At 39.8% G+C, this 12966-nt stretch overlaps 1 protein-coding gene across 1 annotated transcript in view; it reads right to left on the reverse strand.

Annotated features, from left to right (window-relative positions):
* INTS4 (integrator complex subunit 4) overlaps positions 1 to 5702 on the reverse strand; it is a 99038-nt gene extending 93336 nt beyond the window's left edge. The window contains exons 1-2 of the mRNA XM_033120513.1: positions 5416 to 5702; positions 2020 to 2214 (exon numbers count right to left, since the gene is read on the reverse strand). Of these exons, the coding sequence (XP_032976404.1) occupies positions 2020 to 2214; positions 5416 to 5469 (249 nt within the window). The 5' untranslated portion in view covers positions 5470 to 5702. The remainder of the gene's footprint in view (positions 1 to 2019; positions 2215 to 5415) is intronic.
* Between the last annotated feature and the right edge of the window lie 7264 nt (positions 5703 to 12966).

Consider the following 12966-nt stretch of genomic DNA (forward strand, 5'->3'; position numbering starts at 1 on the left):
AGTTTAGCCATGAAATGATTAACTATTGAAGTTGGGTAATCAGTACATGGGAATGAGTTAAACTATTCTCTCTACCTGTATATATATTTGAAATGTTCCATAACAAGAAACTGGGGGGAAAATTTAACCCAGATTCAAATCCAGACCCTCTACTTACTTAGCTGGGTGACCTTGGATATTAAACTGCTCTAAGACTAGGTCCTTTTATGGAATATAGAAATAACAATAGTGTTGTCACTAAGATTTAATAAAATCTTACATAAGGAAAGAGCTTTATAAATTCCCACAAGCTATATAAATATTAACTGCTCATAGAAGTATTATTACGGATGATTACTGGTAATAGTTAAATTACATTGTAATAACAATAAGTAGATACTGCTAAAACAAAAAGGGGGAGGATAAATAAAAATAGATCACTAATAGACTGAAAACTTCTTGAGAGCAGAAACCCTGAGTTCATTCATGTAACTTTCATTCATGTTACTATTAATCTGTGTCTCAGTGCCTAGAAAGGTAGGAAAACATTATAGGGGCTTAATAAATGTTTCCCTCAGGATCTTGCACTCCTGAGGCTGTGTGACATGTTCAACTTCTGAGGCGTGTTTGAAAAGAAGCGTGTTTGAAAACCGAAGCATTTACTTCTGGGTTTACGGCGTTCGTAAACCAAAATGTTCCTCAACGGAGACGTTTGAAAACCGAGGTGCTACTATATTATGTCATAAAGATTTAAGTATAGTTTATGGACAGAAGAGAGACTGAAGGGAAAAAGAAAAGAAGCTTTTGCAAAGCAGGACTTCAAGACATTATGTTCATCCCAACAGATGCAATATGAAATACAAATCATCTATAAAGTATTCTCAAAATTCTAAAAAATATGCTGAACTTGAATCTAACAAATAGATTTAACTTCCAGTTCATAGTAAATACGGGGATAGAGGTGCAAGTTCACCCCCAAGAAAATAAACAAAGTCAGAAAACAAGACATTTTACAAAACAACTGACCAAGTTTCTTCAACAGGTCAATGTCACCAGAAACAAAAAATTGTTCTAGATTTTAAAAAGAGCAAATGCCATGTATGGGCACTGTTTGCATTTTGATTTGAACAAATCAACTCTAAAAAGATATTTGGGGAACGAGAGAAATTTGAATACAGACTAACTGTTAGATGACATTAAGGATTTAGTTTTATTTGCTGTAGTTAGGTGGTTATGTTTTAAAAAAAATATCCTTTTTTTAGAGATATTTACTGAACTATTTAAAGAAAAATATTATACGTTAAAAAACAGAGGAAGCCAATTTGGCAAAAGATTAATAACTTTAATCACAGAGCTGGGTATCTGGCAGTTCATTATAGTATTGTCTCTACTCTTTTAGAAGCTTAATAATTTTCATACTAAAATGTAAAATTTTCATTCATCTGTGATTCAAATATTTGAAAATCATTTATTCTTTTACTTCAGATCTCACTTTATATAAAAAACAAAAAAATAAACACATTTTGTGAATTTCATTTTCTGTTTAAACTATTGCCTATACTGAATCATGCATGATGTTTTTCTAACCCATTAAAAATACATGGAGAAATAAAATGCCACTTAGCTGATTAAAAAAGGGTGGGGTTGGCTATTGCAGTTACATATTAGGGCCTTGAATTAGGGCAGTAACAGCAGGTTGACAGCACTACATTCCAGAGACAAATTTGATGAAAGAAAGGTCATGATTGAAGTTTACTCCTCCTTTTTGCTCCCACTGTACATACTGTAGTCACAGTATCTTCAGCAACACAACCGTTCATATCATCTTATTGTTTGTATCTGTCTCCATCTGGGCACTACAAGCTTCTGAGGACAGGATTTGGGTCTTTTTGTATCTCTGTATCCACAGTCCCTAGCACACAGGAGACACCCAGTAAAAGACTGCTGCATGAACATCTTCCTTATTTTGCAATATGAACCCATTCTGCAGATATGGTACAACTTACACATACTCCCACCAGGTCCTCAAGACCTTCTTACCTTGTAATAATGTTCCAAGAGAATCCTGACTACTCCCTCCACACTTTCTGCCTCAACAGGCTTCCTGGCAAACTGAAGTAGGTACTGCAAAGCGTCTGCTGGGGACGTAGCTTTACACAGATCTATATGGAGAGCTGCAGATTTACTTGGTTTTGTCAGTCGGAGTTTCTTAGCAGTAATTTCCTCCTGTTGTTGCTGCAAGGGGATAAAGAAGATAAGGCATGAAAACCTAACGGAAAACAGAGAGTCTGCCCATTTAACTTTATCTCATTTGATGGAAACAGTGTTCCTTTACACCAAATAACGTATTTAGGCAATAGACCTAGTCTTAGGAAAAAGCAGCGCTATGAACTGGACAAAGAGCACTGGATTGGAGACAAGGCTACGAGTCCCAAGTTTGCTTTTCACTAGCTCCCATGACTTTGGACAAGTCATTTAATATCTCCAGGTCTCATTTTCTTTCTTTGTAAAGTAGGTCCATTAACATTTTGTTCTGCCTATCTCTTAGAATTGTTGTAGCTTTAGGGTTAAGAGGCCACACACACAAAGAATCAGCTCCATTCTTTGCTAGAAATACCAATTCTACAAATGTATTCAGGCTGTGCTGTGGCACCCACCAGGCTCAGCTTCCCTCCAGAGAAAAACAGAACTGATGGGAACTGTCTGCAGCTTACACTGAGGAAAAAAATCTTTCCCTCACTCCAGATGACTAGCTTCCCCCAAATCATTCTGCCTTTATTAAAAAGATGGTCAGTGTAGGAAAAAAATACACTGCCGTAGGCCTAGCAAACTGTAGCCACTTAATAAATGTTTACTGAATGATTGACTTGGAATGCTGCTCTGTTCTAAGTTAGTCATGATTCTCAGTATTATCATCTGTAAAATGGGGATGACGACACCTACCTTTCTCAACCAGGGATTCTCATCTGAACCACAGAACACATAAAATTATTTGAGTAATTATTTCTCTATCCCCAAAGGGTGGTACAGAACTAGAAACATTCTAGGTGCATTTGTTACATATAATGAGTCCCAAAAAGTTCATGTAAAAGGGAACCTGTCACTCTGGGGTTTAAGTCAGGCCCTAGTGGGTAGGTATAGAGGGGATCATAACATAAGATAAATGTTGTAATCAATAATTTTCCTTAACACTTGACATCATTTTCATATTCTAAGCAATTACCTCCTTACAAATTTACCCTTCTACCGAGAAGAGATTAGGATTATGCTAGACAGCAACATGATATGACATGATAAAAAGACCTGGAGTTCTGAAGTCAGAGGAATTTGGGTTCAATAACCATTTACCCATTTCCATCCTATTCCACACATTCAGTCTTCAGTCTTATCCAGGCTGCAATTAGATCAAAAGCTGGGAAAGATTTTTTCCCTAGAGAGTATGTAAAAGGACAGACAAACCAACATCTGCAATCAACCAACCATCAATGACATTTTAGTGAGCCAGACCCTATGGTCTATCCAGGGGTGACAGGGATGAACCCTCAGGCATTATCTCTGCCCTCAAAGAGCCCAGACTAGTGGGAAAATACGTATACTGGTAATCACAGTAGTAGTACTGAGTGATAAGTAGAAACAGATGAGTACAACAGAGTGCCGTAGAAGTAGGGAAGAGACTAAACTCTTGCTCAGGTTTCAGTTGGGTCTTGAGCCCAACTGATATTTTTGAAGCAAAAATATAAGTCCACTGGGTGGAGAAAAAAAAGAAAGGGAAGAATGATATCCATTCTATGCAAAAGAGACAATAGATACACAAGTTTGGAGAGGTACAAACACATGGCATGTTGGAGGAGGGATGAGTAGTCTTGAGAAGTGGGAACAACAAAATGTTTCCAAAAAAAATTACACTGCACAACAATGTTAATGTACTTAACACCAGAACTGGTTAAAACAGTAAATTTTATTTATGTATATTTTATAACAATTTAAAAAAAAAGGGGAGGATGTCAAGGGAAACAAAGCCAGGAAATCCCAGAAAGCAAGCCACAGAAGAGGGAGCTCTGTGAAGTTAGAAAACGCTATCCTAAATCTTGACTCATTCTAAAAATTCAGAAAACTAATTTCACATTAAAAAGGGCAACAAAAAAGTGTCAAAGTTAAATCTCAAAGTTATTATAAGCAAAAACAAGAATAAGGCAAACTAACTTCCCTACAGACAATGGGAATGTGCTACAAAGATGCGTCCACAAAACAAAAAAGAAAGGAAGGGATACAGCTGGAGGGTATACTGTCAAATCAAGAAGGGCTGGGAGTTTGGCTGGGGAGTTTTTAGGAAACGGAGCTGCAAAAGTAGAAGGATGACTTGATTTGTCAGTGCAATTATCTCTCTGTAGTACGAATCACATATATGATATGCTGTTCTCTCTCTTACTAGACTGTGAGCTCCTAAAGAAGGACCCTCACGTGTATTGGACACTGTAGCTCAATGTATTCATCATACCTGATACATAGTAACCACTCATTCACTCAATAAACTCTTGTTGAAGGAATGAATGAAAGGTTTAAGGATCAGTTCCTTCTGGATGGTCTAAGTCCTGCTACTCTACAAGTAGAAGAATTAAGGGTGGTCTGTGGCTCTAAGGATGCTGCTGATCAACTAGTATCAATTGGGGGCTTGTCAGAAATGCAGATTGCCTCACCTCCACTGCCAGACTTACTGCGTACAAGCTATATTTTAATGTGATTCCCCAGGTGATTTGTATACACATAAGTCTAAGGAGCACGACACATGGAATGACTTAGGATCAACTTCTACTTTAGCGACATCTACAAGGAGACACATGGAGAAGCACTGAGTGCTCTGTCAAGGGCTCGGCACACCGGTCCTTAACTCCAATGGAAGAAGGTATTGCCCACCACCAATGGAAGAGTTCTACCCCAATGAAGCTTGTGACCCACGCCTGCTTTGACTGGGTCTTAAGAATTTCTACAGACTCCTCTTCCATCCCGAGAGCTTTGAGTACAACCAACTTGTCCCTGGGAAAGTGTGTGTGTGTGTGTGTGTGTGTGTGTGTGTGTGCAACAGGAATTGGGAGGGGCTCTGCCACTAATTGGCTCTCTGTCCTCGACCCCTCCAGAAGCTAAATCCACATCCGTAAAACGAGGATATTAATGTAACCTGAATAAAATAACGGTTATTTCCGTAAATGGTAAAGCGCTATTTGTTTCTTCTAATAATTAAAAAAAAGTATCAAGACTGCACATATTAATCATAATAACAAGAATAGGGACAAATGAACACGCCCACTAAAGTGTAGTCCCAGAGAGCCTATCAAAGTAATAGGCGCTCAACCCAAGTTTGTTCCAGCAAAGCGCCTGACGTGTATTTAATCTTCCGCTGCCCGGATCGGTCCCAGGACCTTTCCTTCCCGAGCTTACCTGAACCACCTTAGTGAATTCCTCGTACACCCGCTTCTTAAGGTGCGCCGCCATGGCTGCCAGCGGACCTTCTCAGCTTCCGTACTTGACGAGGAAGGCGGGGGAGTGAAGGGAAGGGGGCGGGCTGAAGGAACCCGGAAAACTAGCTCAGGCCGGAGGAACCGGCCACGGTCCCACAAGGCAGTGGGATTCCGAGAAAGAGTGGCCACTTCCGGCTGCTCGACTGCCCCGTCGCGGTACGGCAGGATTTGGCCGCCTACGCCTCGGGAGCCGGTGGAACGGAAAAGAGAGCGTAGCGGAGGGGGCGGGGCCTCGGGAGGAGGAGGCGGGACTCAACGAGTGGGCGAGCCAATGGGAGCTTTCGGAGGCTTGGTGGTGGTCTCAGGGTTCGAGAGACTGGCGCGGAACGGAGCGGAGGGTGGGACAAAGTACCAGGTAAAGGGCGGAGGCGGGGTTGAGCCAGTGCTACAGGTAAAACCCGGAGCTGCGTAACTATCTTGACTCGGGAGGTAACGGAAAGAGGCCGAGCTGACGTTCTCATCATCCTTTGCTGTGTATAGTGTTTGCTGCTCGTAGCTTGCCTGAGCTTTCCTTTTGGCCAATCAGTGCTCCACCCCTACTCTGTCCTGGGGTGTTTTTTCCTGCTCCCTCACTCCAGTTGTTCAAAATCTACCCATCCTTTAGGGAATAAACCCCTCCTCTGATAGCTGAGGTAGAGTGGAAAGAATCCCCAGGCCAAGGGTCAAACAACGAAGCTTCATACTACAACTGGCACTTAATAAATAAGTAGCCTCAACTACAAATGGGCAGATAACACCTAACCTGACAAATTTAGTGACAGTGGAATGAGATAATGCACAAATAGTTTGCAGACTGTAAAGTGTGGTTCCTGTTGTAGTGTTAATAAATCCAAGCTCAGTTTTACATCCTAGATTAAACTTGAGCTGTTCATTGTTTCATCTTTGAAAAGAGTTAATGTGGGATGCTGAGAAAAAGCAGCAGGCTGTAGTAGGTACAGAAGACCCAAAAATGCATTAAAAGATGGTCTTTACCCTCAAGGTGCTGTAGCCTAACTGGGGAGAGACACCCAAGCTGATAATTAGTGGGCAGCCAAAGTGTGCTGGATAAGAGGAATGTGGTTCAAACAGACCTAACTTCTTCAGGATGTCTCAGGGAAGTTTTACAAAGGGAAGGATTTTTAATCTGGCTTCAAAATACAGGCATATCTCAGAGGTACTGCAGGTGTGGTTCCAAACCACTGCAATAAAGTGAATATTGCAATAAAGCGAGTTACATGAAGTTTTGGTTTCCCAGTACATATATAAAAGTTATGTTTATACTATACTGTAGTCTATTAAGTGTGCAGTAGCATTATGTCTTTAAAAACACAATGTGCATACCTTAGTTAATAAATACATTATTGGTAAAATAATGCTAACCATCATTGGAGCCTTTAGGCGAGTCAATCTTTTTGCTGATGGAGGGTCTTCAATTTGTAAAAATGCAGTATTTGCGGAACACAATAAAGTGAAACACTTTATTGTGAAAGGAGGTATGCCTGTCGTAAATTTTCTCAGACCACAGAGATTACGGTACATTATATTACATTATATATACGTACATTATAGTACATTATATAAATGTACTGAGTGAAGTGAAAAGCGCTTAGCGAACAGTGCCTTCAATAAACGTTACCAGCCATTATTATTATTAATATTATTATTACCACGTTCTATCAAATCTAAGCTGCCAGGAATTGTAAAACAAACCATTATTTTGTACAACACATTAAGAAAAAAATTCTGAAATTAAAAATAATGGTTTCTTATTGCTTAGGCTTGTTATACAGAGGGTGCCAAAGAAATGTATACACATTTTAAGAAAGGAAAAAACTGTATTAAAATTGTAATACAGTGAATGATGCTAGCATTCATTTGATTAACGCTATCTTTTAAGCGAACATCATACTACATACTACTACCGTAATTCAATTCAACTTCAAAAAGTAATAAATAACATCTCTTAAAATGTGTACATTTTTTTTGCACCCCTGAAAAAAGAGCTCTTTTAAACCTATTTAGATGGAAATTTCTATCCTATGTCATACTGCTGTCTATCCTATGTCTATGCTTCCTGTGCACATAAAAACTCTTAATGCAAGTTGCAAGGTCATCTTTTTGAGATACAGTAGCTGTATCTCATACACAGAGCTCAGCTGAAGCAATGATAACATGGAGTGCTGTGACACAATCTACACATGAAAACCTGGCCAACAGCAATCTTAAAACATGTCCTGGTTTCAGAGATGTTAAATGTGCAGCTAAGCATTAATGACACAAAGTTTATCATTGTTATTATTAGTAATAGATATGAGGCCTAGGAGGAAGTTTGACGCACTCGGAGAAACCAAAGGAAATTCAGTTCATAATGAGAGTAAAGTGCATACAGGGAGCATACAGCGGAGGCCAGACTGGTATAGAAACTAAAGTATTACACTTTAGTGCACTTTAGTATGCACTTTAGTTTCTATACCAGTCTGGCCTCCGCTTCTCAATTTTACTTCTATCAGGGAGGAGTGATAGAAGTAAAATTGAGAAGCGGAGGCCAGACTGGTATAGAAATTAAAGTAGTCCACATTCTTTAATTTTTTTTGTCACATTTGTGTTATTTTGTTAAGATTTCTTTTCTCGTAATGAAATCACATTCTTTAATTTTGAAATGAAAAACTGTCTTTATTGAATCGATGACATTTTCCTTGGACCTTCATTATTGCATATGAGAATACAATGAGGTGCCCCAGTGAATACCTTGGGCTTCAAATAGAGTCTTCTCTGTCTCTATTGTATAACAACAACTCAATTTCCCCTTGGAAATTAGGGTCAGTCTTTCAGACTGGAAGTGTATCCCCTTGTCTGCCTGTTGGCTCAGCAAGAAGTGCCCCAAATGAGCAGGGGCAGTCTCATTGCATGTTCCAATATACTAGAACAATGACTGTGTTCTTTAATGGAACTGTTCCTCCCTTGGGGACTAAGTACTCCTAACACTGAACCCAAGAATTCATAAATGAGTTATTAGGTGTAAAAGTGTCAAGAAGCACTCCTACCTCCACCCCCTAGTTCCCAGGCCCATGTATTCTAACTGAGAGAAACTACTGTGTATTAGCGGTTGGTAGAAGGCATATCACAAACCTGTAAGGCAGCACCCCAAACTCATAATGTGTTGTCTCTCGGCTAGCACCATAACTGAGTCTGAAAAAGGTCATGACACTGTTTTCATTACAGTAACTACATCTGAGTGATGGGGTACCTGGAAAGACCAATGAGTTTCTTTGCTAAAATTCTTCCACCATAAAATAAGCTCCTTAGTCAGAAGCAATGTGTGATATACTATGAAAATGAATTAGGTATCCATGAATGGTAGGGCTGACAGAAACATTGCAGTTAGGTATATGAGTTAGGGTTCTCCCGGAAAACAGAACCAGTTGGACACGTATAGAGATATTAGGCTACTCTAACAGAATACCACAGAGGGGCTTATAAACAACAGAAACTTATTTCTCACAGTCCTAGAGGCGAGGAAGTCCAAGATCAAGGTGCAGGTAGATTCGGTGTCTGGTGAGAACTCATTTCCTGGTTCATAGATAGCTGTCTTCTCACATGTCCTCACATAGGAGAAGAGGCAAGGGAGCTCTCTGGAGTCTCTTTTATAAGGACACCAATCCCATTCATGAGGGCTCTTCTCATGACCTATCACCTCCCAAAGGCCCCACCTCCTAATACCATCACATTGATGGTTAGGGTTTCAACACAGGAATTGGTAGGGGTGGGGGCAGACACAAACATTCAGTCAATAGCAGTAGGAAAGTCAAATCTGAATCTGTATCTATTCCTGTGAGGTTACGTCACTACTCCCTCCCTGATGGAAAGGATCCGGCGTGTAGTAGAATGACTACAAAAATGGCCCCAGCTCTCCCCCTCTCGGTATGCATACCCCTTGAAATGTAGCTTTGAAGCGGCTTCTATTAAGAGATGGAATCTATATCCCCACCTTTGAATTGGGCTGGCCTTGTGCATGGCCAGTAGAATGTAGCAAAAGTGACAGTGTGCTAGGTTTGAGCCTGGGCCTCAAGGTTCATCCACATACCAATTCCCCCGGCTTTTTGCTTGATTTTGGAACCCTACCATTGCCATGAGAATAAATCCCACCTAGTCTGCTGGAGTGTGAGTGACCACATGGAACAAAGCCAAGTTGATCCAGTTAAGCCCATCTTGGACCAGCCCTACCCTAGCTGATCCACCATCTGACTACAGATTCATGAGTGATCCCAAGACCAGAAGAACTGCCCAATCTGTAGGCTTATGAGACATAATTAATTGTTGTAGTCTTAAGGCATTGAGGTTGGGGGTCAGGGGATTGTCGTGTGGTCAGACAGTCCCTAAATTGCCAAGTCGACTTGCCACACTTCCATAGATTCAGCTGGTAAGGAGACAACAAGCCCACATTTATTTAGACAGTTTATTATTCACAGCATAGCAGGTGGCATGAACTTTGTGTTTGTATTGGTTCTCCGTGTCCCCCTAGATCCATGGGAGTGAGGTAGGTGAATGCCATGCACATGATAGATCTCTAACACCAGTGAAGAATACTCAGCTTAGGGAACTCTCAATCTTAAAAGACGAATGTTAGCAAACCTGCACTCTGGTTAGGAAACAAGTCTGCCTTACAACCCAGGGAGAGATGCTTTTTATTACCCTGAAATGTCTTCAGGATTGGAGAGTTATACTTTATTACCCTATAATGTAAGTAAATCTGCTCCCGACCCCGAAGCACCATTGCAAACAAAGCTGTCAGTTTCATTTGCTTAGAAACACCAACATTTCTTCCCACAACTTGTTACAGAGCAGTATAGCTAACTAATTTGCAGTGCAATCAACCTACCCCACGAAGTGTCTAGCCATGCACCCTCTCCCCCCACCAAAAAATACCATTTAAGGGGCTTAGTCTCTGCTGTTGGACATCCATCAATTGCCTGATCATCTATGGTGAGAGGAAGTCTATACTGTAGAACCTATGCATAGCCTCCATTTCTGCCATTGTGGCTTTTCATGACCCCATTGAGCAAGCATTGAGGAGCTAGGGAAAGAAGTTGAATGATATCCACAGGTTGGATCATTGTGTCGTTTGTTTATTTATTTATTTATTTATTTATTTATTTATTTATTTATTTATTTATTGAGCCTCTTCTAGAATGGATACCCTTTGAAGGGCATTCATAACAAACACAAATATTTTCACTATTCCAAGAGGTCCATCCACATACCAACTTCCCAGACCTTCTTTCACTCTTGTACTTTCCAAGTCTGACCAACCAGGAAGGGACTTGGGCATGCACTACCTAGGGATCAGACTTCCAGGACATTGAGGACAGCAGAAAGAGGAAGAGAATGGATAGGGAAGGGGTGGGAGAGGGTGAGGAAAATCAGTAATTTTAAAAGAAAAATCTAGGAAAACAATGTAGACCTGAAAACCTGGCACAGTGCTATGAATGAAGGTATCTCTATGAGGGCAATATCAAAGGTTTTACTCTTTTTGTGTTTTTCCTATGGATTATAATGACAGTTATACTTAGCATTCAATTTTGTTTTCCCCCTCTGACTATAATTTTCTTTAGTTAATCCCAACAGATCTGAAAAGTCTCATTACCCCTACAAATGAACATATAGTATTTTAAATATTATTGTGTCTTACTGTTCTGTTTTTTCTGTTAAAAAACGGGAAGGGAGGAGATGGTATTATTGGGTAGGCAAACAAGAGTGTCCATTTAATTTATATACTTCTAATTTATATCTTTCTGGACATTTTTTCACCATAACCGTGTAAGCCCTGCCACCTTAAATCCTTTTTGATGTTAATATTTAATTAAATTGCATAGACTTAAATGAGCATTCTCCTCTCTAATAATTTTAAGCCATCTATAAATATTACTTTAGTTGCTATATAACATTGCATTATACCGTGTTTCCCCGAAAATAAGACCTAGCTGGATCATCAGCTCTAATGCGTCTTTTGGAGCAAAAAAAAATTAATATAAGACCTGGTCTGATATTATATAAGACCTGGTATTATATATATTATATACATTATATATATTATTTATATTATATCATATCATATTATATTATATTATACTGTGTCTTATATTAAGACTGGGACTTACATTAATTTTTGCTCCAAAAGACGCATTAGAGCTGATGATCTGGCTAGGTCTTATTTTCGGGGAAACACAGTATAGATGTATTAGGTTGGTGCAAAAGTAATTGTGGTTTAAAAAGTTAAAAATCATTGTAAAAACCGCAATTACTTTTGCACCAACTAATAGTATAACTTACCTGACTTATTTCCAATTGATTTGCTATTATAAGTTAAGTGAGATAAAAATAATATGTTATCTTATTTGTATTACGGACAGGGAGTTGGAGGGGGATATTGAACTTGCCTTTGTTTAATAAAATAGTTTGGTAAATTGCTTAGGAAGAGAATCAGGTCCTAAGGGATGCAGGCTAGAGCCAAAGCAATAAAAAATGGTAGCTAGACTGGAACTTGGTCTTCTCCGGGCAAATGACAAGAACCCAAGAAGGCTGGTAGAAACTTGGCATGCCTCTAAAGCCTGTTTGGAACTGGCACACTCACTTCCACACATATTCCATTGGCCCAATTCAGTCATGAGGCCAAGCACAAAGTCAGCAGGATGGGGAAGATTACTCCCACCTGCAGAGAAGCATGGCAAGAATTCCTCCAGGAATGTGCAGGGAGGGAAGAAGGAATAGGAAACAAATACAATCTACTAGTGAAAAGCCCCTAGTGATGAGGGTGACTGACAACACTTTTCAGAATAGATATGTCCAATATTCAGTTTGAAATTATTTGCATTGTAGACTCTCCCCTTAATTGCCGTGTTTTCCACACTCTGCTTTGTGCACAAATAGCTCATGGGAGTGGCATGTGTAAAAATTAAGAAAAGGATATGAGTGGTGATCACATCCAGGTGATCATTCTGCAGAACAGCAACAACCAGTTCGGTACATCTAGAGCAGGGGTGGGCCAACTGCAGCCCGTGATCCATTGTTAATTGGCCTGCAGCAAATTCCAAAAATATATTTAGTTTACTTAAATAAACCAGGTGAGGCAATACGTACTTCACCTCGAGTGAGTGGTCCGGCTGTTTGTGTATTTTACCGCATATGGCCCTTGGTGAAAAACGTTGAAAAAAGTTTGGACACCCCTGGTCTAGATGATCCCTATGCTGAATGAATCCAACAGAAGCAGAGAACCAGAGCCAACCCCGAGAAGACAGCCCCTCCAGGAATGTGTAGAAATCTTGGGGAGAACATTGATCTTTCCAAAATTCATGAAGTTGAAATTTTAAGCAATCCTATGTCAATCTTAAGAAGCAGGGTGTCTCCTCACAATCTAATCTCATACTGATCATACCAACCAAAAGGTATGAACTTCTTTTTCAGGCTTTCGATAAATAATGTTGAGTTGCTTAAT

Source organism: Rhinolophus ferrumequinum, chromosome 11 (assembly GCF_004115265.2).
Source record: "Rhinolophus ferrumequinum isolate MPI-CBG mRhiFer1 chromosome 11, mRhiFer1_v1.p, whole genome shotgun sequence".
Taxonomy (NCBI): Eukaryota; Metazoa; Chordata; class Mammalia; order Chiroptera; family Rhinolophidae; genus Rhinolophus; species Rhinolophus ferrumequinum.